The 21,689-nt window shown below is 45.8% G+C and overlaps 2 protein-coding genes across 9 annotated transcripts in view; one reads left to right on the top strand and one right to left on the bottom strand.

Moving 5' to 3' along the window:
* LOC132382063 (rootletin-like) overlaps positions 1 to 15,914 on the top strand; it is a 130,666-nt gene extending 114,752 nt beyond the window's left edge. For 4 of the 6 annotated variants that reach the window (XM_059951907.1, XM_059951906.1, XM_059951908.1 and 1 more), the window contains 3 exons: positions 2,644 to 2,775; positions 9,277 to 9,456; positions 11,788 to 15,914. In XM_059951907.1, the coding sequence (XP_059807890.1) occupies positions 2,644 to 2,775; positions 9,277 to 9,456; positions 11,788 to 11,871 (396 nt within the window). In that variant the 3' untranslated portion in view covers positions 11,872 to 15,914. Of the gene's footprint in view, positions 1 to 2,546; positions 2,776 to 9,276; positions 9,457 to 11,787 lie in introns of those variants that run through there. The other 2 variants (XR_009508191.1, XM_059951910.1) reach the window with 2 other exon arrangements.
* Positions 15,915 to 17,134: 1,220 nt separating this feature from the next.
* mfap2 (microfibril associated protein 2) overlaps positions 17,135 to 21,689 on the bottom strand; it is a 57,997-nt gene continuing 53,442 nt past the window's right edge. For all 3 annotated transcript variants that reach the window (XM_059951903.1, XM_059951902.1, XM_059951904.1), the window contains exon 8: positions 17,135 to 20,552. In XM_059951903.1, coding sequence (XP_059807886.1) covers positions 20,449 to 20,552 — 104 coding nt within the window. In that variant the 3' untranslated portion in view covers positions 17,135 to 20,448. The remainder of the gene's footprint in view (positions 20,553 to 21,689) is intronic.

Genomic DNA, 21,689 nt, shown 5'->3' with positions numbered 1-21,689 from the left:
GAGGGTCTGTCAGTTGTTGGCGGCGGCCCAGTTGCCAGCTCCGAGCCAGGGAGTCATACTTCATGATTCACTCCAAAACCTCTTGGCTGGCAGCCCTGTGCAGTTCTGAATGGGCTGTCAGGGCTGATGGATTCCAGTTGTGGTCCTTAACTGAGTTTTTGTCTGTCTACCCACTTGGTGGACCAAGCAAGTCCAGAGTACTGTATCAAAATTCTCCCCCCCCCCCAAAAAAAAGAAATCCTAGAACTGACCTATCTTGTTACACTGTTCGCAGGATCCTGCTTTGCGCAAATTGTGATTTCAGTATTACAACATCATCTGCACTTCACAAGTACTTACTTGGTTTAAAACTGCTCTGCACCAATCTGAGTCTGTGGAAGGCACTGTATAAAATTTCCTTCTCTTTCTCTTCTCACTTTACAATAAGAGTTTGCTATAATTTCATTGCAAGCCCTCTGTTAAGCTGGTACAGCAATGTGAAAACCTGTTGCATAAGTCACACACACACACACACAATGCTAGAAGAACTCCGCAGGTGAGGCAGCATATATTCTGCCTGGCCTGCTGAGTTCCTCCAGCGGTTTGTGTGTGCTGTCTGGATTTCCAGCATCGGCAGGTTTTTCCCTGTTTGTGATTGCATAAGTAAGTTTTCTTTAGCTTATTTTGCAGTATATGGGTGGCAGGGTAGCGCAGTGGTTAGTGTAACGCTATTGCAGCACTGGTGGCTCGATCTTAATTCTGCCGCTGTTTGATGGAGTTTGCACCTTCTCCCCCATTATGCGTGGGTTTCCTCCAGGTGCTCTGGTTTCCTCCCACTTTCCAGAGACATATGGGCTATTAGGTTAATTGGTAACATAATTGTCTATGGGTGACACGGGCTCATTGTGCTAGAAGGGCCTGTTATCGTTCTATATCTCTTAATCAATAAAAAAAATAAGCTTTTGTACACTCAGCGGCCACTTCGTTAGGTACACCTGCTCATTAATGCGGTTATCTAGTCAGCCAATCACGTGGCAGCAACTCAAAGCATAGGAATAGTCAGACATGGTCAGTTGTTGTTCAGACCAAGCATCAGAATGGGGAAAAAATGTGATCTAAGTGACTTTCACCGTTTGTGCCAGATGGGGTGGTTTGAGTATCTCGGAAACCGCTGATCACCTGGGATTTTCACGCACAGCAGTCTCCGGAGTTTACAGAGAAAGAAAAAGAAAAGATATCCAGTGAGCAGCAGTCCCCTGGGCGGAAACGTCTTGTTAATGAGCGAGGTCAGAGGAGAATGGCCAGGCTGCTTCCAGCTGACAGGAGGGCGGCAGGAACACACATAACCACATGTTAGAGTAGTAGTGTGCAGAAGAGCATCTCTGAATGTAGAACGTGTCGAACCACGAAGTGGATGGGCCACGACAATACAAGACCATGAACGTATAGAGGAGCGCTCAGCAGTTGCTTTAACATGTACCTAATAAAGTGGCCACTGAATATATATCTTCAGCTTTGAATATGGGTCCTTGGCAACAGCTCTGATTAAACAGGAATGGGTGGGTTGCATTCTAAAAAAAGGTTAAACAGACCAGGCTTGTACTGAAGTTTAGAAAAGCAAGAGGGGACGTATTTGAAACATTGAACCTGTGTCCTGACAGGGTGGATACAGAGAGGATGTGGGAGAGCCTAGAACTAGGGATTACTTTTTTAAAAATAACAGGTCTCACATTTAAGGCAGTGATGAGGTGAAGCAACACACACAAAATGCTGGGGGAGCTGAACAGGCCAGGCAGCATCGATGGAAAAGAGTACAGTCGATGTCTCGGGCCGAGACCCTTCAGTAGGACTGAAGGAAAAAAGATGAGGAGTAGAGTTAAGAGATGGGAGGAGGGGAGGGAGGAACACAAGGTGATAGGTAAAACCGGGGGGGGGGGGGGTGTTGGGAATGAAGTGAGGAGTTAGGAAGGTGATTGGTGAAAGAGATGCAGGTCTGGAGAAGGGGGACTTTGATAGGGGAGGACAGAAGGCCATGGAACAAAGAAAAGGGGGAGGAGCACCAGAGGGAGTGATAGAGAGGCGAGGAGATGAGGTGCGAGAGGGCTGGGCTGGGGGGGGCCATTACTGGAAGTTGGAAAAATACATGTTCATTCCATCAAGTTGTTGTGGGGGGGGGGGGGGTACCCAGACGGAATATAAGGTTTTGTTCCTCCAACCTGAGTGTGGCCTGATCGCGACAGTAGCGGAGACCATGGGTAGATATATCATTCCTTCAGATACGTCCATCCATGTCGCGATGAGGTTGTACATTCTCCCCGTTCCTCTGGGTGCTCCAGTTGTCCCCACAGTCCAAAGACGCACTGGTTGGGAGACTCTTCGGTCATTGTAAATTCTCACAGGATTAGGCTAGGATTAAATCGGGAGATTTCTGGCCAGTGAGGCTCGAAGGGCTGGGAAGACCTATAAATAAATAAATAAACAAACAAACGGACAGACAAGCAAATAAACGTATTGAGTCAGTTCTGTTTCGATGGTTGCCGTTGAATTTACTAGCTCTGTTTTAATAGGTCTTTGGTGATGGTATATTGCCATGTGCCGTTTCATCTCAGCTCACCATTCATGGCCTTGAATGTCAGTGAAAGCGTTTCCTCTCGCTGGCTGCAGGTTGAGCGCGAGCGGCTGCGGTCGGAGGAAGATACCCTGCGTGTGTCCGCGGAGAAGGGTCGCCTGGACCACTCCCTCGCAACGGTAGAGCAAGAGCTCGTGGAAGCCCAAAGACAGACCCAGCAGCTTCAGGTAAGGGGCAACTGGTCGGTGCCGAGTAGATGGAGCTATGGTTACGTGGACCCAAAATACAGCGGACTGGGCAAGAGCACAGGTCCGCAGTAAATATAAAGATATATGGCCAGCGGTGAGGCAGAGGAGTAGGGAGTATGAACTACAGCAAGCAGACTATTACGAGGGGTGATTGATAAGTTTGTGGCCTAAGGTAGAAGGAGATGAGTTATACAGCTCTCGTTACATGCACATGCAGTTCAACTCTGAGTGATAATGCAGAAAGTTTGAAGTTAACTCATCGGGGTGATTGATAAGTTCACAGCCTAAGTAGATGAGTTATTAACTTCAAACTTTCTGTATAATCACTCAAAGAGTTGAACTGCATCTGCATGTAATGAGAGCTGTATAACTCATCTCCTTCTACCTCAGGCCACAAACTTAATCAATCACCCATCGTACAACAACTAACAAAGTCTGTGAACACTGATTAAAAAGCAGAGGGAATAAACTTTGAACTATTGCCTGTAAAGGCAGTGTAATGTATACAGAAAAAAGTGCCACGTGACGGAGGTCTGCATATAATTTTGTGCATAAAGTCAGTCTCCGTCAGTTTTAGCATTCGGGTTAGGGCATTGAACATTGAATTTTCCTGTTCCAGGTAGCCTACGTCCCTGGTGCTCTCGCCTTCCACAGTCACACTTACACTCACCCTTTCAAACTCCCCCTCCCACTTTCAAATCTCTCACTAGCTCTTCTTTCAATTAGTCCTGGCGAAGGGTCTCGACCCAAAACGTCGACAGTGCTTCTCCCTATAGATGCTGCCTGGCCTGCTGCGTTCCACCAGCATTTTGTGTGTGTTGCTTGAATTTCCAGCATCTGCAGATTTCCTCGTGTTTTCCCTCCCTTTGTTCACCTCTCCCATCCCCTCCCCCTGTCCATCACACAGTCCCTAGTCTATTGCACCTCCTTCCCCTTTCCCCCCTCCACTGCCATACACTGGCGATCTTTCCTCGTCAAGATTCAACGTTGTTCATTGTCATTCTTCTGTACACAAGAGTAAAGGAGAACAAAATGATTGTTACTCATGACCCAATGCACCATTAGAAACACTAAGTATAAAGAACACAATTTTTAGAAACACAACAAATATATATAATATATAAAATTCTATACAACACAATATACAAGTAACTGTTGCAAGTAACAATCCTTTCAGTTTTGGGGTGTCAATGTTGGTTTACACCTTTTGCCTCTGTAGCTGCTGCTTAACGCAAAGTTAGTTCTTCCAGTGTTGCGTTTTTTGTTCCAGTAACAACAGGGTGCAGATATAAAGTGAAAGATGAAAGGATTGGGGAAGAGATGAGGGATGTGGTGGAGCTCTGGAATTTGCTGCAAAAAGGAAAGTGATTGAAGCAGAAGCCTTTATAGCATTTTAAAAGAGCAGGATGCAAAAGCTGTCGGACTATGGAATGAGAGCTGGATAGTGGGATTTGTGTGGATAGCTCCTTTCCAGTACAACTGTAATGGACCAAATAATCTCCATCTTTATGGACTTTTATTCTATAAACAAAGCAAGACACAAGGAGAACACTGACACAAAGAGAGCTGAGCCCCAATCTTATTTATCTTCACTTGACACTACTGGCTGCCGGTCGATGCTGATGTGAGCATTTCCAGTTAAGAGATGTCACTGTGACCGTCCTTAACCTCCTGCGTGCCTTTGTCAGCCAAGGTTAACCTTTTCGTCAACGTCCACCCAACCCAGCTCATTTCTGTCCCCTGCTTTCCTGGAGACGTTGAGCTGGGTCTGGGTTCAGTTCCAAGCACATCAGTCAGTATAAGGAACTGCCTTTCCTCTGTTGGAAGCTCTCCACAAACAATTGGACTTCATTCTGAGCCAAGCAAGGAATAGTGTAGGAAGAGCACACAACCAAACCCAATGCTATCCTCAAACAACACCTGAGCACAGGTATTTACCATCAGGAGTCACTGGATAACAGCCAGATGGCAGAAGTCTAGCTGACATTTGGCTCCATATCCCAGAAGATGCTAAGTACCTATAAAAACAGCATGAATGTCATTACAATTACATGAGTTCTCCATTCTAACTTGTTGTTAATATTAAGAATGAACGGGGAGTAGCCTGTCTGGTCAATGAGTGGACACAGTACCTTAGGATTTCCACAACAACGTGTGAGTCTACTTGCAGCCTTCTAGCGAGGATTTACTAGACTTCTTGAAAGGAAAGTGAGAAGGCTGTTATGTGATTCCGTGAGTGAGCTGAGGAGGTGAAGGTTCATTCACTTGAGCCTCTAAGGAAGTTGTGTCTGGAGTCAGCAATCTCTGGAGAGTGACGCTGGGCGCCTGCCAAGTGGAGAAGTAATGCACGAGCATTATTTCATCCAGATGTGTGGAGTAGGTCAGGTTCGGTGCCATTGTAACTGGCTCAGCTAAATCCAACCTCCAACCTTAAGTATTAATGGCAATATGCAACTTTGGTGCAAGACAAACTGATACATCTGGAAAATAATAACTGAAGCAGAGTTAATTTAAGCACACTGTCCACAGAGCGAAATTACCCTAAGAATAAGGTTCCTATTGTCTATAAAGACTCTATCTGCTTTATCCATTGAGTGCTCGCTGAGCTTACGTCTTGGCTACCGGGCTACACCTGCCTTGCTAAGTGAATAACTGACTGGTCCAGTTTATTCCCTGATGGTGAACCTTAAACCTGGAGTGTTCTTGCTGCAAACTTAAACCTCAGTTGTTGCTGTGAGCAGCTGACAGTTCCATCGACGATGTGCTGACGAGCCCTGGTTACTCAAAGCACTGAAAGCCATAGCAAAGAGTCTTAGCTGCTCCAGGATTCAGGTCTAGGCACTCAATTTGGTTCGGAATGGTGTCGCTCACGTTTATTGTTTGCGTGATTTGTGTTTCTTTTTCCTGGTTCTCTGTGCATCGGGTGTTGGTCTTTTTTTTAAATTGTGTTGTTTCTGGTTTCTTGCTTTGAGGCTGCCTGTAAGCAGACAAACCTCAAGGTTGCATAATTTATACATGCTTGGATAATATATGAATCTTTGAATCCACTGATTTTCTTGAACAGGCTGAGCCAGCACCGATGACTATGATTCACAAGGGCAGATTACATCCAACTCAAATCAGGTTTTGCGACCTGTAACTGTATTTTAAAAAACGATTAATGAAGCAGCACCTTGCCCTGCTCCCAGACAAAATCACTTATTACACGACTCTTCACCCATCCCTTATTACCGCAGTCTTTCCTCATTGCCAGACTTTGAAGGTTTCGAGGCACTTCAAAAAAACAATTACGATGCACGGATACTGGATAGAGAGATAGATACTTTATTGATCCCAGAGGAAATTGTAGGCCTCTGTTAGTCTCGATAGACCACGGATTTGCGCCTTGGAAAGTTTCCAGGGCGCAAGCCTGGGCAAGGTTTTTTTTATGGAAGACTGGCAGTTGCCCAAGTTGCAAGCTCCCAGAGGAACTTACGGTGTCACAGTAGCATCACAAGTTCACAGATAAACAATATTAGAAGAGAAGTGAGAATAAGCTGATAAGCATGATTTATAAATACATTGTTATTAATACTCTACTACAGAATTATACAGCACAAAGTCAGGACCTTTCAGCTGACTGAAATACCTATGTGCACTGCGATGCCATTTGCCTGCGTATTCCTCTCTGCCTTTTATGTCTAAGTGCCTTTTAAATTGTGTAATTGTACCTGCCTCTTCCACATCCTCTGGCAATTAGTTCCAGATTTCCACCTCCATCCTTATAAGTGCTGCATTCAGGCAACAGGCTAGCAAAGCTCTTCTCTACTCTGTCTATTGCAACCACCTTCTTCCTGTGGTTTGGGGGCCAGAGTCCCGCCCAATCCTCCAAATACAGCCTAACCAACGTTTTCTACAGCTGCAGTGTCAGCTCCCAGCTCGTATACTTCACACATTACCCTACACAATCAATTTTGACTTGTAACGTCACGTACTTTATTTCCATCTTTCTATATGATATAGAAAGTGTTATCCAGACCATCATCTGCGCCAGCTCTCAGGCCAGATCTGCTCGTCCCCAATATATTCACCCACACTCATATTAATTCTACCATCCTGTACACCAACGTCAGTATATGCAGTTAGGAAGTGGGGCAAAACTGGGGCACCCGTGGTCATAGGCTGAACGTGCAAACTCCACGTGGACAGCGCCAGAGATCAGGGCTGAACCTGGGTCAGAGTGAGCTGAGCCACTGTGCCTGTAAGGTTCCTAAAAAGTTCAATGTAAAATGTTTATTTTATCTTGCTGAGTCTATTTCAGCTTCCACTGTCGGCCAGCAGTCTCGCAAAAAGGAGAGCTGAATGTGTAAGTCTCTCCCTGCCAGTACACGGCCTCTCCAACAGCAAGCCTCGTGTCGTGCCTCCTCGCTGGCGACACACGGAAACTGAACTCCTTTCGGACTCAGGCTGAACTACAGAGGACGGGAGGAGGTCCGGCCCCTGGACACGTAGCACGCAGGCCCACTGGTGCGTGGACATGCCCTGGTGCTTGTGAACCAGATCCCCAGCTGTGGGTAAATAGCCCCACTGCTTTTTGGCAGCCTCGGGAGTGATGAAGGTTGTGGGAGTAAACCCAGACGGCAAATCTGGAGTGGAGCCCCTAAAAGGCAGCTGAATGTCATTGAACGTCCTTCCGGCAGCTGCTGCAGCCAAGCGTATTGTTTTGTAAGCTTTCCTTTCGACTACACTGGTGAGGCCGAGACTGGACATCTCAGGATCTCCATAACTTCCGGCCAGGCTTGCGATGACGATCATCACCCATTGTCCTTTGAGACAGACGGATGCTAACCACACATTTCTAACAAATTAAACAATTTAAGCTATTTTTATTGAATAGTGGGCAGTTCTGACAAGGCCAGTGTTTTTATTGTCTGTCTCTCATTGCCGTTAAGAAGATGATGGTCAGTCACCTTCTTGAATCTCCTCCACCTGCCCCGTGAAGGTACTCCCACAGTTCTGTCAGTAGTGGTTGGAGGGTTCAGATGCAGCAGCGAGGAGGAAACAGTGATATACTGTATTTCTAAGGCAGGATGGTGTGCAGTTTGGAGGGGAACCTGCAGGTAGTGCTGATGTGGACCATGTCAGGCTGGAACAACTTTTAAGTGGACAGTGTAAATTAATTTAAGAGGTGCTTAGCTGCTCCTGGAGAAGAAATGGATTGAGAGGTGGTGTACAAAGGCAGGGTTGCTATGGAGAAAAAACTGATAGATTTGCTCGACACTGTTGCTCAAAGTTTGACTGATTTTGACTGGTGAATAATTGTCCTGAGCTCTTGGTGACTGAACGTCTGGTTGTCGATTAGTGCTGCACATGCTCTCGTACTGCAGAGCCGTGCTAAAAATGTTAAGTTATTTCTCTTTCCACTTCCTGCTGACCCCTGAAGGTGGATTTGCAGATTATCAGGGGGAAGATATCGTCGTGTTTGGTGAGTCCCAGCTGCTGCGATTGGCAGCCTGTCTTGCCCCCAGCTGCCCGACTTCGCCCAAGTTCCTGTCATGCCAGCAGTTCACTAGCGCAGCCACTCCCAGTGCCCATCTGCCAAGCTCATAGAGATGGGCATCAAAGTTTGAAGATTCTAATGCGGCAGATAGTCTCGAGTAAAAGGAAATATCGAGCTCTGAGTTGTGTTTGTTTTTGGATAATAATTTCCAAGCCTGTTGAAGCTGATGGCATGACAGCAGAACTATTCCCAGGCCATGCTGTGCTGTCTAGTGCTCGGTACACTCTGCTCTGAATTGCAGATAACATTATAGCCTGCTAGTACCCACTCTTCTAGTGTTAGTCTTGCCAGTACACAGCTTTGCTAGAACCTTCAGTATGAGCAGTTATCTTTCTTCAATTTATAATTAGAGCATTTCTAGTGAAACTCACACAGTCAGAGAGCATCTCCATAGAGAGAAACAGTTAACATTTAACCAGGGATATTAACCCATCTCTCTCTCCACAGATGCAGCCTGACCCGCTGAGTATTTCCAGCATTTTCTGTTTATATTGCAATTCCGAGAGGTATTTTCCTTTCGGTTTGCAAAACTAACGGTTTGACATTCCTGAACAAGGATCCTCGCCTTTCATTCTGGCCCGAGAGGATGATGAGGTTAAAGGTCACAGCGGGTCACTGTTGGCGTGGCAACTTGTCCTCCTCGGTCTCCGTGATGAGCTGAGAGAATGGCTCCTCTGCAGGCCCGTTGTGGTGGCTGCTGGTTTACTTTTTGCCAGACGCCACAGTCACACGGCGATGCCGAGAGGTGAAAGAGGAGAGTACCGATATGTATGTACTGCTGATTCTGCTATTAATCCGTCTCACGTGCTGGCAGTAATATGTCATTGCTCTGACGTGGGACTAGATCGTGCTCTGAATCTGGTGAGAGAACATCTTTCCCCTCTTTCCTAGGCTGGTATCTCTTGTCCCTGCCACCCTGAACACTTCTATTTCCCTTCCAGGCTCAGCTTTCAGACGTAGAACAGAGCCACTCCCAAAGCCTAATTGAAGCGGCTGCCCGCCACCGGCAGGAGCTCCTGAAGGAGACGGAACGGTTGCGTGCCGCTCAGCTACAGACGGAGAGGACCCTGGAAGCACGGGAGCGGGCTCATCGACAGCGCGTGAAGGGACTCGAGGAACAGGTACCCTTGGCGGGCGTTTGATCTTGTGGTGCGTCGCTGGGGTCCAGTTCCATAGAATTTCAGTGAAGTGGCTGTTCTCTACAGCTGGTACAGCAACAAAACAGTCAGGTTACTGGGCAGGCTTACAGAGGTCTGGCTCTTAATGCAGAGATAATACTTCAGCTCCCATAGCAGCAACTGCAGAACTTAAATTCAAGTGATTAAGTAAATCTGGTATCACTAATGGTAACTACTAGATTGTGGTTTATAAAAAGAACTATCGAATTCACCATCTTCCTTCAGGGAATGTGACCTTCAGTTCTAAGTGTGTCCCTGACATGATGTAGCAAGCCACTTGGTTAAAGTGTTCATTAGGAATGGAGAATGGCCCAGTGTGAAACGTTCATCAATCGAAGCCAAAAGCAAACTGCTGGAGGAACTCAGCAGGCCAAGCAGCATCTGTTGGCGTTTTGCATCGGTCTGATACAGGGTCTCGACCTAAAAAGTCATCTGTCCCCCTGCCTGGACAGATGCTCTCCGACCTGCGGGATCCTTCCAGCTGCTTGTTTTATTTTGCTCTAGTCCCCATTGCCTCTCGTACCGACTGAACGTTGAGCTGACTGTCAGGACGTTGCTGCCCTGGGCCTTCAGTCACTCCAGGGGCTTCAGGGTCAGGAGCAGGGGCATCCTGGCCAGTCTCCAGCAAAGCAGACTGAGCGCGCCGGCTGAGCGAATCTGGCTGGCGTGCGTTGCTCAGTATCACAACGAACAGCTCGTTTCCTGGTGAGCCTGCAGTTCCTTTCAACTGCTCCACAGGCTCTCACGTGGGTTAGGATTCAGGTGCGCCTGCTCTTCATCTCGAGCAGAATCTGCGTCGGCAGAACCAGCTCCTTAGGAAAGTATCCATTGCGAACATCTACGATCTCAGGATAATGTACTGCAATGACTTCCCAGCTGGATACAACAGTTCGGTTTCCACATCATTACGAAGCCAGCTCCATTTGTAAACAGAGTGTTTTTATCTGATATTTACCTCACACATTAATGGATCATAGTGCGTCAGATCAAAATCTCTAAGTATTGTCACCTCTAATGACAATAAATATTAATTTTCTTGTGTATAATATCTGCAGGTTTTCTGTATTTAAATAAATCTGTTTTTATTGTCATTAAAATTTCCTCAGGACGTTTATCTATTAAAAATCTGTTCAAACTTGGACGGGTCACTTCCACTCTTTTGGCTTTTGTTAGGGATACAGAATACTCACAGACAAGACAGCACCAGCCTGAATCAGGCTGTGTTCACAGATAAGTCTGCTTTATTAACCCATGAGAAGGGAATGATATGTCTGCAGTTTTCTGAAGTAGGGCAGGGATGGAAAATACACCCAGATGAACGGTAGATAAAGCCACATAGAGTTTAATAACGAGGAGGGAGCTGATAGCCGACAGGAGTGCTCTGACTAATAATTATAACTATTCCTGGGCAACACACACAAAATGCTGGAGGAACTCAGCAAGCCAGGCAGTCTCTATAGAGAGAGTTGACATTTTGGGCCAAGAACTTTCATCGGGACTGGGAAGGAAGGGGGCTGGCACCAGAATGAAATGGTGGTGGGGGGAGGAGGAGGAGGAGGAGTACGAGGCAAGGGATAGGTGAGGGGGAATGTGGGCGAGGGAAGGAGAGGAATGAAAGGCAATGATGTGGGAGGTGATCGGTGAATGGGCTGATAGAGGAGGATTCTCATAGAGAACAGCAGGCTATGGAATAAAGGGAAGGAGATGGGGAACCAGAGGGAGGTGATGGGCAGAGGACGGGAGAGGGTCACCAGAATGAGGGAGAATTAAATTGTGTGAGATGTCATTTTGGAGACTTCCAAGAAATAATATGAGGTACTGCTCCTTCAACCTGCCTCTGTCCTCGTCATGTTGAAGAGGTTGTGGTTAGGCATGCTGATGCGGGACTGTGAGGTGGAATTGAAATGGGTGGTACTGAGAGGGCCTGGCCGCTAGAGCAAAGGCCCTCAACAAAGCAGTCCCCCCACCCTGCGCCGTATCCCACTGATGTAGAGGAGGCCGAACTGGGTGCAGGAAGTGACCCTGACAGATTTGCGGGAGAAGCGTCGCCTCTCCTGGAAGGACTGCTGGGGCCCGGATGGCAGTGAAGGGAGAAGTGTAAGGGCAAACTCCTATCACGGCAGCACGGAGGGAAGGTTGTGTCCGACCGGCCGTCACCCAGACTGGGAGGGTTTTATTTCTCTGAGGGACTGGTTTTGTATGGCTGTTGGGATCTCATTCCCTTTTCCGAATTTGTTGCGGTCATTCAGTGCCCGTGTCCCTTTTGTGTTGCAGGTACTAACACTGAAGGAACAGCTACAGCAGGAACTCCGACGGCACCAACCTCAGTATTCCCACTCCATCACCTCTGGAAATTGACTCCATTCCAGACTGTTTACAACAGCGATATAGCAGGCTGCCAGCCTGCATTCTCTTACACCAGACCCCCATTGATAGCAGAGTCAAGAAGACTTCCCCACCTACCCAACATCTGGATCAAATCATCATTCACACGCTCCATTGTCTTGTGTTTGTATTACAAAGACCACTCAGAGGGGTTTTGCCAAGGCCTCAGGGAAATGCGCAGGTTTCTGCCCATTTTGGTAGCTGAAATGACGGTTCCGACTTTGAAAGGGCTTCCGGGTGTGGGAGGATTAGACTTGCTGATCAGTGACGGTTGGGATTCCTGCACTGCTGTCTGCCGATTAAATCCCGCTGTTTCTTGAGCTTGTATCCAAATGGAGTCGACCCCTGAGCAAACAAGAGAAAACCTGCAGGCGCTGGAAATCCAGAGCAACACACACAAAATGCTGGAGGAACTCAGCAGGCCAGGCAGCGTCTGTGGGGAAAAAAGCACAGGCAACGTTTCAGGCCAAAACCCTTCAGCAGGACTGAGGGAAAAAAGAGCTGAGGAGTAGATTTGAAAGGCGAGGGAGAGAGAAACACCGGGTGACAGATGAACCTTGCAGGGTGAGGTATGAGGCAAAGAGCTAGGAAGTTGACTGGTGAAAGAGACAGAAGGCCATGGAAGAAAGGTGGAGTGGAGATGCTCGGCAAAGTGTTACACCTGCCTCTACACCTCCCTCAGTACCATTCAGGGCCCCAAACAGTCCTTCCAGGTGAGGCAACACTTCACCTGTGAGTCTGTTGAGGTCACGGACTGTGGCCTTTTGTATATCGGTGAGACCTGGCATAGATTGTGGGACTGCTTTGCCGAGCACCTACTCCTCGCCCACCAGTACAAGCGGGATCTCCCAGTGGCCACCCATTTTAATTCCATTTCCCATTCCCATTCCGATATGTCCACTGTCGCGAGAAGGCCACACTGAGGTTGGGGAACAACACCATATATTCCATTTGGGTAGCCTCCAACCTGATGGCATGAGCATCGATTTCTCAAACTTCTGGTAATGGCTTCCCCCCCCCCCCCACATCATTTCCCACCCCCCTTTCCTCTCGTGTTATCTCCTTGCCCGCCCATTGCCTCCCTCTGGTGCTCCTCCCCCACCCCACCCCTTTTTTCTTTCTTCCATGGTCTTCTGTCTCTTTCACCAGTCGACATCCTCGCTCTTTGCTTCATCCCTCCTGCTCCAAGTTTCACCTACCGCCTGGTGTTTCTCTCTCCCCTCTCCCCCACCTCAGTTTTTTTTCTCCAGTCCAGCCGAAGGGTTTCGGCCCGAAACGATGACTGTGCTTTTTTACCACAGACGCTGCCCGGCCTGCTTAGGCCTCTGAGCATTTGGTTAACGGACCTGGAAACATTCCTGACATGACAGTCCAGCTCCTAATTCAACTCTCGCCAATGCCGTTTCAAGTGTGTCAGCTGGAAATAGCCCTGGCCTAGTTATGCACTACTGGGCCGTGTGTTTTCGTGCACTCGCTCTTCCACCTGACTTGTGAGTAGCTGTGCGCCATTGCTCCATCCACAGACACACAACGCATTCAGCTCAGCCAACATTCTGGCCCAGCTGGGCACCGCTTCCCCCCTGTCTGCCTGTTGTAGAGTCCTGGAGCATTTGGAGCCAGTCGGACTGGTTTCAAATTAGTCTCATTTGTTTGTTTGCATTTAAAGTTGGGTATTATGAACGAATTAGTTGTTTACATAAAACAAGATATCTGGTTAACAATGCATTCTGAAATTATAATTGGTGAGTCCAATACACCCACAGGGACCAGTAATTTTTGATGGGAGGTGATGTTTACTTTTGTTATTTTTGTGTTTGTTACTTTTGGGGGATATGCACAGCCTAGGAGAGTTGGGGTGAGTCTTTAGTGGTGTGGCTTACCCAATGATTACAAAGCATGTGAAGCATGCACACATATGTGTTCAATGTTTTCTCTAAGCATTAGCTCTGTTACCTGCCCACGGGGAGTAAAGACCCAAAAGATCCTTCAAGGTGGACACAGAAAATCCACGTCACTAGTCTTTTGACAGGACTCCTGCTTTTTTGCAAGCTGGTCTCAGCCTGGAGTTGTTGTTAATTATTAAGGCTTTCGATGGCTTTTCATTAGTCTCAAAGCAAATGGTGCGACTGAAAGCAAGCCTCATCCATTGCCATCAGCTGTACTGGATTGGGCGGCAAGGTTGAGGTTAGCTCGGGGGTCGGAGTTCAGAGCTCATTTCCAACACCGTGTGGAAGGAGTCTCTGTACGTCGTCCGCGTGGAGTGCGAGGGGTTTCCTCGGGTGCTCCGGTTTCAACCCACACTCCAAAGTTGTACTGGGTAGGTTAATTGTCCTGTGATTAGATTAAGGTTAATGAGAGCTGTCAGAGGTTGCTGAGGTGGCGAGGCTCAAAGGGCAGGAAAGGCCAACTCCGCCCTGTATCGCTAAATAAACAAACAGATTGATTGATTGGCAAGAAATGGAGTTCAGTGGTGGAATTGCTGTTTGCTTTTTAGTTGAACCTCTACAGGTGAGGAAAATTCAGAAACCAGAAGAACTGACAGCTTGATTAAGGTTGTTCCAAAATGTGTCACAGCCATTATTTCTTTGGAACCTTGTCACTATTGTTATCCAGGAAGTATGGCAGCCAGATTCTCCCCAAAAAGCACTGTGATAGTGACTACATAATCTGCCTCTTTTTATTGTTGGGCGAGGAATAACTGCAGAGCTAAAGACTGGAGAGAACTTTCTTTTCCTTCTAAGTAACATCCTGAAATCAGTGTGGAGAAAGGTGGCGATGATTGAAATGTTGACTCTAACCCTGTCACATATGGGTCATGGAATACAATGATGAATAAAGAGACAACACTTCTCGTTGTGCGTTTTCTCCCACTTCAGTTTCCAACTCTTAATCCACAAGTGTCCGTAGAACATAAACCGTTAGTTCCCTGATCAGCATCAACCATTTTGAGCAGAGTTGCGAATCATGGTTGGACGTCGGCTGGTTATAAGTTACTGTGGTGCCAGACTAGCAAATGCTGGGAACGCTTGCTTCCAGGCCAACAGGAAAGAGTAGGCCAGTCAGGCAGTTTTTAATGATGGAACTGAAAGGCTTTGAGGTAAGATGATTACAAAGTTTTGATGCAGTTAATGCAGACCAAGCCACATTAAACCAGACGGTGTTTTTATTATCTTGATACAAGAGCTTCCCTAATCCCTCTCAGAGCATGCGGGATACCGAGTCATCCAAAATGGAGAGGCCTCAAATTTAACCCTGATCGGCAGTGAGTAGGCCTGAGAAAATTAAGGTAGCAGTTGACGCTTTAGTACCTGGGAGAAGTCTGATTGGTTCTCTCCCAAAAGGGCCTGTGATCGTTAGAGGGGAAAGAGCTGCAAACTTGAACCTGAACCTGTCATTGTGCAAGTTCACTCAAGAGCATTTGGCAGCGAGGCCTGGTAAACGGTGAAGCTGGTAAATTGTCCAAGGCACCAGGAGCCCAGCTGAATTTGATCAGGTATCTTTGCTGAGCTGGCATAGAATTTCACTGAATGGTGCATTAATTCTTGACTGCAAAGGGAGCCTCTGTACGATTAGAGACTGTGCACAAGGTGCTTGTTTGCACGCCATTAGATATGCATTCCTTATAATTTAATATAAGTTATGTTACTGGGGTTGAAGATAGGTTTAATTTAATACATTCATCATCCAGAATGCAATTATTTCTACAGTTATCAAGGATATATCCTTTCAGTATGACCATAAAAACATTTAGTTTTAAAGTACTTTAATAACTAGCAGTTGGCAAAAACAAGCTTTTAATTGTTTGAGAAAGCTAATAAATTGAATTCTGGTGTCAACTTTAATTCAGTGCACTCAAATCTGAAGTCCATTGTTTGACAGCAGCTTATGGAGAGTAAACACTATATCAAAGATTACTCAATCCAGAACCAATGCAGATGAATAGTTCCATCAACTAACTGGACCAATACATTTTTATTAAGTATCACTTTTTCAAAAAAAAAGATTTATGCTTACAAATTTTCTTTTACACATGATCTAAACAAAATCAATGCAACTTGCATTCAAATTTTACTTTTTTCTTTTGATCTGTTTTTAGAAATGGTTCAATTCTCTCATCATTTCTGTTGTTTACCAACGATTTTAGCCGTGGCTTTGAACAAAAGTGAGAAATAGATTGTTTTTAGTTCCTTGTCCTTTGCCAAGAGAAGTACAGAACGTGTTTGCTTTTGCTGTTTTATAAACTGGTGGTTTTTCTAACAAATTGCAATAGATGCAGAGTGACGTTTTACAAGTTCTCAGAAATGTGTCTTCCTGAAGGTATAGCAAGCTTTTACTTTGTTACTCTGACATCTCACAAAGGATTCTTGCTGGTGCTACTTCTGGCTCCTTTGTAGAGCTTCAGTGGAAAATCTCCAAATGTTGAATTTGACAACCAAAATCCAAGTGTTGTGTTTGCCTCCGGAATGGCCTGCATCTTATGATCAAAATGTTGAGAATGAGCCCTGGGGAACATGAAATTGGCCGAGTGATATTTGAGTGGGTTGGACACCGAGGCGTCTCTTGCAGCAGTCCCCGACGCTGCCTCATGTTGAACTTCATCCACCTAGCATCTTTCGCCAAGCACCAGACGAGCATTCGGTTCTGACCCTGCTTTTCCCAAGCGCTTGCTGTACCTGAGCCCTGTGACGTGTTTGTACTGATTTCAAGTGTGTGTGTGGGGTGGTTGTTTTTGTAGGTGTGTTATTGCATTACCAGCCGTTCTGTCCCTTGCATCCACTAACTGTATTTCACCTGCTCAGTGTTACTCGGTGTTAATTTTTATACTTAGAATTTTTTTATCACACTGAGAAGTGGATTGGAGAAATGACGGGTGTCACTCATTATGACAGGCATTTTGCTGTGACTTGCAAAACTAGATGTTACCAAAAATAAACAATGCACAAAATTAACTCTTCTGATTGTTTTAAGAATTGTTTTTGTGTTGTTTTCCTTCATTTTTCACTGGGCCATACTTGAGGAAGAAAGCTGAATTAGAAAACAGTTTCTGATCGATATTACATTCTTGCAGTCTTTTGTCTGCTTAATCATGAGCAGTCCATCTGTGGGAAGGTCCAGACAGGTGCAGCATGCCTGGAGCCTACTCTGTTTCTCAAAGAGAAATGTAATGTCTTGATCGGCCTTAATATCCTTGTAACGTTTTGACAAATTTCAAGGAAAAGCAACGAACCAGATGCCATTATCTTGATGTTTAAGTGATTTTTAATTTTGTACAAAACAGAATATATCAGTTATATGAATCAGATTACACGGAAATATCTCACTCAGCTATACATACTGCGGCACCTCCTCCCAATCGCACTTCAAGAACGTTTATACCGAGGAGTTCCGAGCAAGTAGGTGTCTCAAGTTTCATTTTTCCACATGTCGAAGTGTACAGAGTAATGAGCGCTCGTTTTAATGAGGCTTGCCTCTCCCCCCCCCCTAAGTTTTGCCCCTCTCTAAAGCATTGACCTCCTGGGATTCGTGTCCATGTAGAATGGACCCAAGTAGCCCTTCATTTATGAACTCGGAGAGTGAGCTTAACCAGGTATTTGTGTCACGGGAGACACCCAAGCACACCTCAGTTTGATGTCACTATTTAGGAGCATTTTCCGGCAGGGAAAACGAGTAACTTGGTTAGCGGGCAGCAATGAGAGCTTCGGCTGATTTACATTTCGGGATAGGGAGAACAATTGCAGGTCCATGACTGCAAAGCCTAGCCAGCTGACCAACTGGGAAGCCGCTGGAGTATTTAACAGCTACCCCCATTCCCGTTTGAATAACGCTCTAGTCATTGATGGAGCCAGCTGCCCAACGGATTGCTGGTACTTGAACCAATGAGTTGCGGAAGGCGACCATTCAGCCCATCGTTGGTTCTGTGAAAAGGCCGATCCAGTTTACTGACCGTTCGCTATAGTCTGCATTTTCCTTCCTCATTTTTGCAGAGGTGCAATTAACATGAGCTGATGCGGATCTCAAAGGGGAGCTGGGCCATTGGTGCTGATATAGAATGGTGTAGATGTTTGACCACAAGATGCTAGGAACATATTATGTAACTATCTACTTTTCCAAAACAAATAGCGGACATTTAACAGCTGGACCCCGTTTCTGTTCTGTTTCTCTTCCCCCACCTTGAATCTTTGTATTATAGGCATTCAGAGATCCTTAAGCAGACAGTACTCACTAAACTGGGAAGGGCCTCAGACTGACAGTCCCCAAGGTCTAATTGCATGATAATCCTTTGGTCACCAAGTATTTATGTCCGTACATGTGGCTACAACAGGATTTCACGGAAAGGCAATCCCAAGAGCGCTGTGTAGAATGTGACTACTGGCTGGTCAGTATTGAGTCTCACCTCACCTTCGCTGGAAGTTTGGAAGGGAAGAGGCAGCAAAGCAAGACCAGGGGCTCGAGCTAAGAGCCTTTCACACAACACATTTAACAATATATCACGAGCAGAAATGGCGTGCCTCGCTCCTTAAACCCTGTTACAGCTCCCCAACCTCCTCTTTTTGTTTACAGAGATTTTTTTTAAGCATCAATGAAAAATTATTTTAAAAAAACAGATGTAACTGAAGCCAAGTTTAATGAAATGGAGACATCCCGAACTCCTCAGAAAGTCTCTAAATCCAGTATTTGTTCACAGAAATTCCCCTGGATAACTGGTTAGGGTATTACAGTACAGTGCTCCTGAAGAACATTACCAGGAAAGCTTCAGCTGACAGTAAACACGTACACACTTAAACAGTAATGCAACAATACCACAGCAACACGAGGATGTAGCAATTCATCGGAGTGTCAGTGTGACCAAGCGGCTTCACGTTCCTTAGGTGAGTTCATCATGATTGCAGAATCTTAATACTGATACTAACGTGTGGACATTTACATACTTCATAACTGGTTTACCAGAACTGTTCACATATTGTGATAGCAAATGCATTTTTGATCAGGAAGACATGTTTGGCATTCCTATGGCAATATCAGACAGGTTGGAGAAAGGTCAGAAAGATCGAAATCTGCCCAGAAGCATATTGCAAGGATGAAGCTTAAAGGTGTGGTAGTCAGTCTGGGAATCATGATGGATGCTACAGAGTGGACAGGTGAGTGGAAAGCTAAAATAATTGTAAAAGTGTAAGCATAAAATTCACATCCCTTGTGAATATCTTTTAATCCATCTGAAAAACTTATACACTGGCACGTTTGTGAAACGGGGGATTCAAAAGTTGTGGCATAATTGTTGGAACCATTTCAGAGCCCCTGCACTACACTCCCAAGCACATGTCCTGGAACCCATCCAGATGTATTTCATTAAAAGCTTAAAGCCACATATTAATGGTTTCTTGACTTTTTGATATGATGAGCGTGGTGGCACCATTAGAGAGAAAAGGTTAGATCAGCATCCCCACCCAGCCTCACATCATTCGCCACTGGCCATGATGCAGTGTTTATTAACAACTGCCATGTCCATTCAATCTCGCAGACACCCACAAGTAGGTTCGCTACACTCCTACGTATGGGGGAGAAAGAACAGTGGCACCAAAAACCATCTGGCAAGTAGAAAATACTGAACGCTTACTAAATGTTGCTGAGTGTTACATTAACAGTCATCAATTATTATCTCAAAATAAATCGTCCATCTTGACAGAATCAGACTTGAGGTGGCACACGGGATCAGTGTAATGTGAAGCAGAGTGTTCACACTTCACCCTGACACCAGGAGTACTGTGTAACCACGCCAAACTGCAGACGCAGAAGTGCCTGTGAGTTCTGAGGTACGATCTACGGACTGGAATACTAACGTCCATCAGAGGGAAAACTCGTGCAAAGGCGAGGAGGGGGTGCGAATACCCTCACTATTTAAGATAGTCTGCCAGTTGGTTGTCTCTTGGAAATATGAAATGAAGAGTGTTTGACTGGTTCCATAATCTGGCTTTTTGTGCTGTGTCAGAACAACTTCAACTATCAGACTGCCTTCAGAAAAGCAGTTAGTTGCAGGATGGACTTTGGTGGTGAGATCTGGGGAATAGCAAAGGCTAAAAGATCAAAATCAAGGAAGGAAGAGTTGACAGAATGAAAGAGAAAAGTACTCTCAATTTTTCTCCCCTCCCAAGAAACTGGATTAAGAGGGGCAGTAAATTCATTGTGAGGAACTCTTCGCCCCACCACAATTTTCCCAGACAAGTACAACGAAGCCTAAATGAATCAGTGAATGTTTTGTTCCATAAGTCACCACACTCACATTCGTAAAAGGATGGGAGAACTAAGCCCTAAGGTAAACGTAACCTGGCTTGTAAGGATCGCCTCCAAACAGTAATAATCTAGAACATGTGTGCATCAAGAACTGACTTAATCATGAGGTTTATATGAAAAGTCTCTCAGCACCATCAGAGTTATAGAAATATGAAAATGATTCCTCTAAAATTACTTAATGTATATTATTGATATATATGGAGATTATCTCTTGGACCACAGCACCACGTGAGGCCCTCTCCATCAGCTTCCTCGTCCCACTCAGCAGGAGCCACAGCTCTTGACGCACGATGATGCCATCTGGCCGCACAGCCCGCTATTGGCCATGACGCCACACTTTGAGTACTTGTCTCGGCACAGGTCAGCTGAAAGGGAGACGGAGAAGGTGAGACCAGGCGGCAAGCGGATGGAGACGCTCTGAATGAGCCCACAGCGAGCAGTCGGCAGGTCCTTTGAGCGCTCAGCTTTTTATAAAGAAACCACTCGTGGTTTGGAGAACAGGCCTGATTTTGAACAGTGTCATTGCGTATTACTTTTGCGGAGCCCCCCCTCCCCCCCAAGCTATAGATCTGCTGACTGAACACTAATCCCTTCCGCAGGTTTAAAGACAAATATAACACTGTCAACATTATTATTTTTGGTCCCTTACCTAGATTCATAACAGCACCAAAGTCCATTTATCCCATCTGATTCATAGCATCACCCTAGCACACTCAGTCCCATTCCCCTGCTCATCCCCAGAACTTTATTTCCCTCAGATAATCCCCCAACTCTCATTTGACTTCACTGGTTGCTACCCTTAATGATGGCGACTTAAGTGTGTAACATGTATCTTCCCTTGTCTTTTGCTAAACACCCTACTTCCTGATCACATTAACTAATGGGAACTATGCTTGCCCGTCTTATCTTATCTTGCACTGAACTATCAAATCTCCTGCTCATCTTCTTTCCTCCAAGATTCTTCATCTCTGGAACCTATCTGGCAAATACTCAGACCTTCACATCTTTCCTGAAGTGTGACCAGAACTGGATGCAGTACTGTGCTTGTGGCAGCTATCTAACACCATAAGACATAGGAGCAGAAGTAGGCCATCTGGCCCATTGAGTCTGTTCTACCATTCAAACATAGCTGATCCTATTTTTTTTCTCCTGTTCACCCCAGTTCCTGGCCTTCTCCCCATAACTTTTGATGCCATGTCCAATCAAGGACCTATCAATCTCAGCCTTAAATACACCCAATGACCTGGCCTCCACAGCTGCATGTGGCCACAAATTCACCACCCTTTGGCTAAAGAAATTTCTCTGCATCTCTGTTTTGAAAGGGTGCCCCTCTATCCTAAGGCTGTGCCCTCTTGTTCTAGACCCTCCCACCATGGGAACATCCTTTCCACATCTATTCTGTCTAGGCCTTTCAATATTCAGAAGGTTTCAAATCTATTTAGCAAGTGGAACTTTTCCTCCAAACTTCAGAGTTTCCCCGTAGTAATACTTCCTTCTCCTGC

The sequence above is a fragment of the Hypanus sabinus genome, chromosome 27, assembly GCF_030144855.1.
Source record: "Hypanus sabinus isolate sHypSab1 chromosome 27, sHypSab1.hap1, whole genome shotgun sequence".
Lineage (NCBI taxonomy): Eukaryota > Metazoa > Chordata > Chondrichthyes > Myliobatiformes > Dasyatidae > Hypanus > Hypanus sabinus.
The sequence above is the reverse complement of the archived record's forward strand: the minus strand, read 5'-3'. Positions and strand labels throughout refer to the sequence as shown.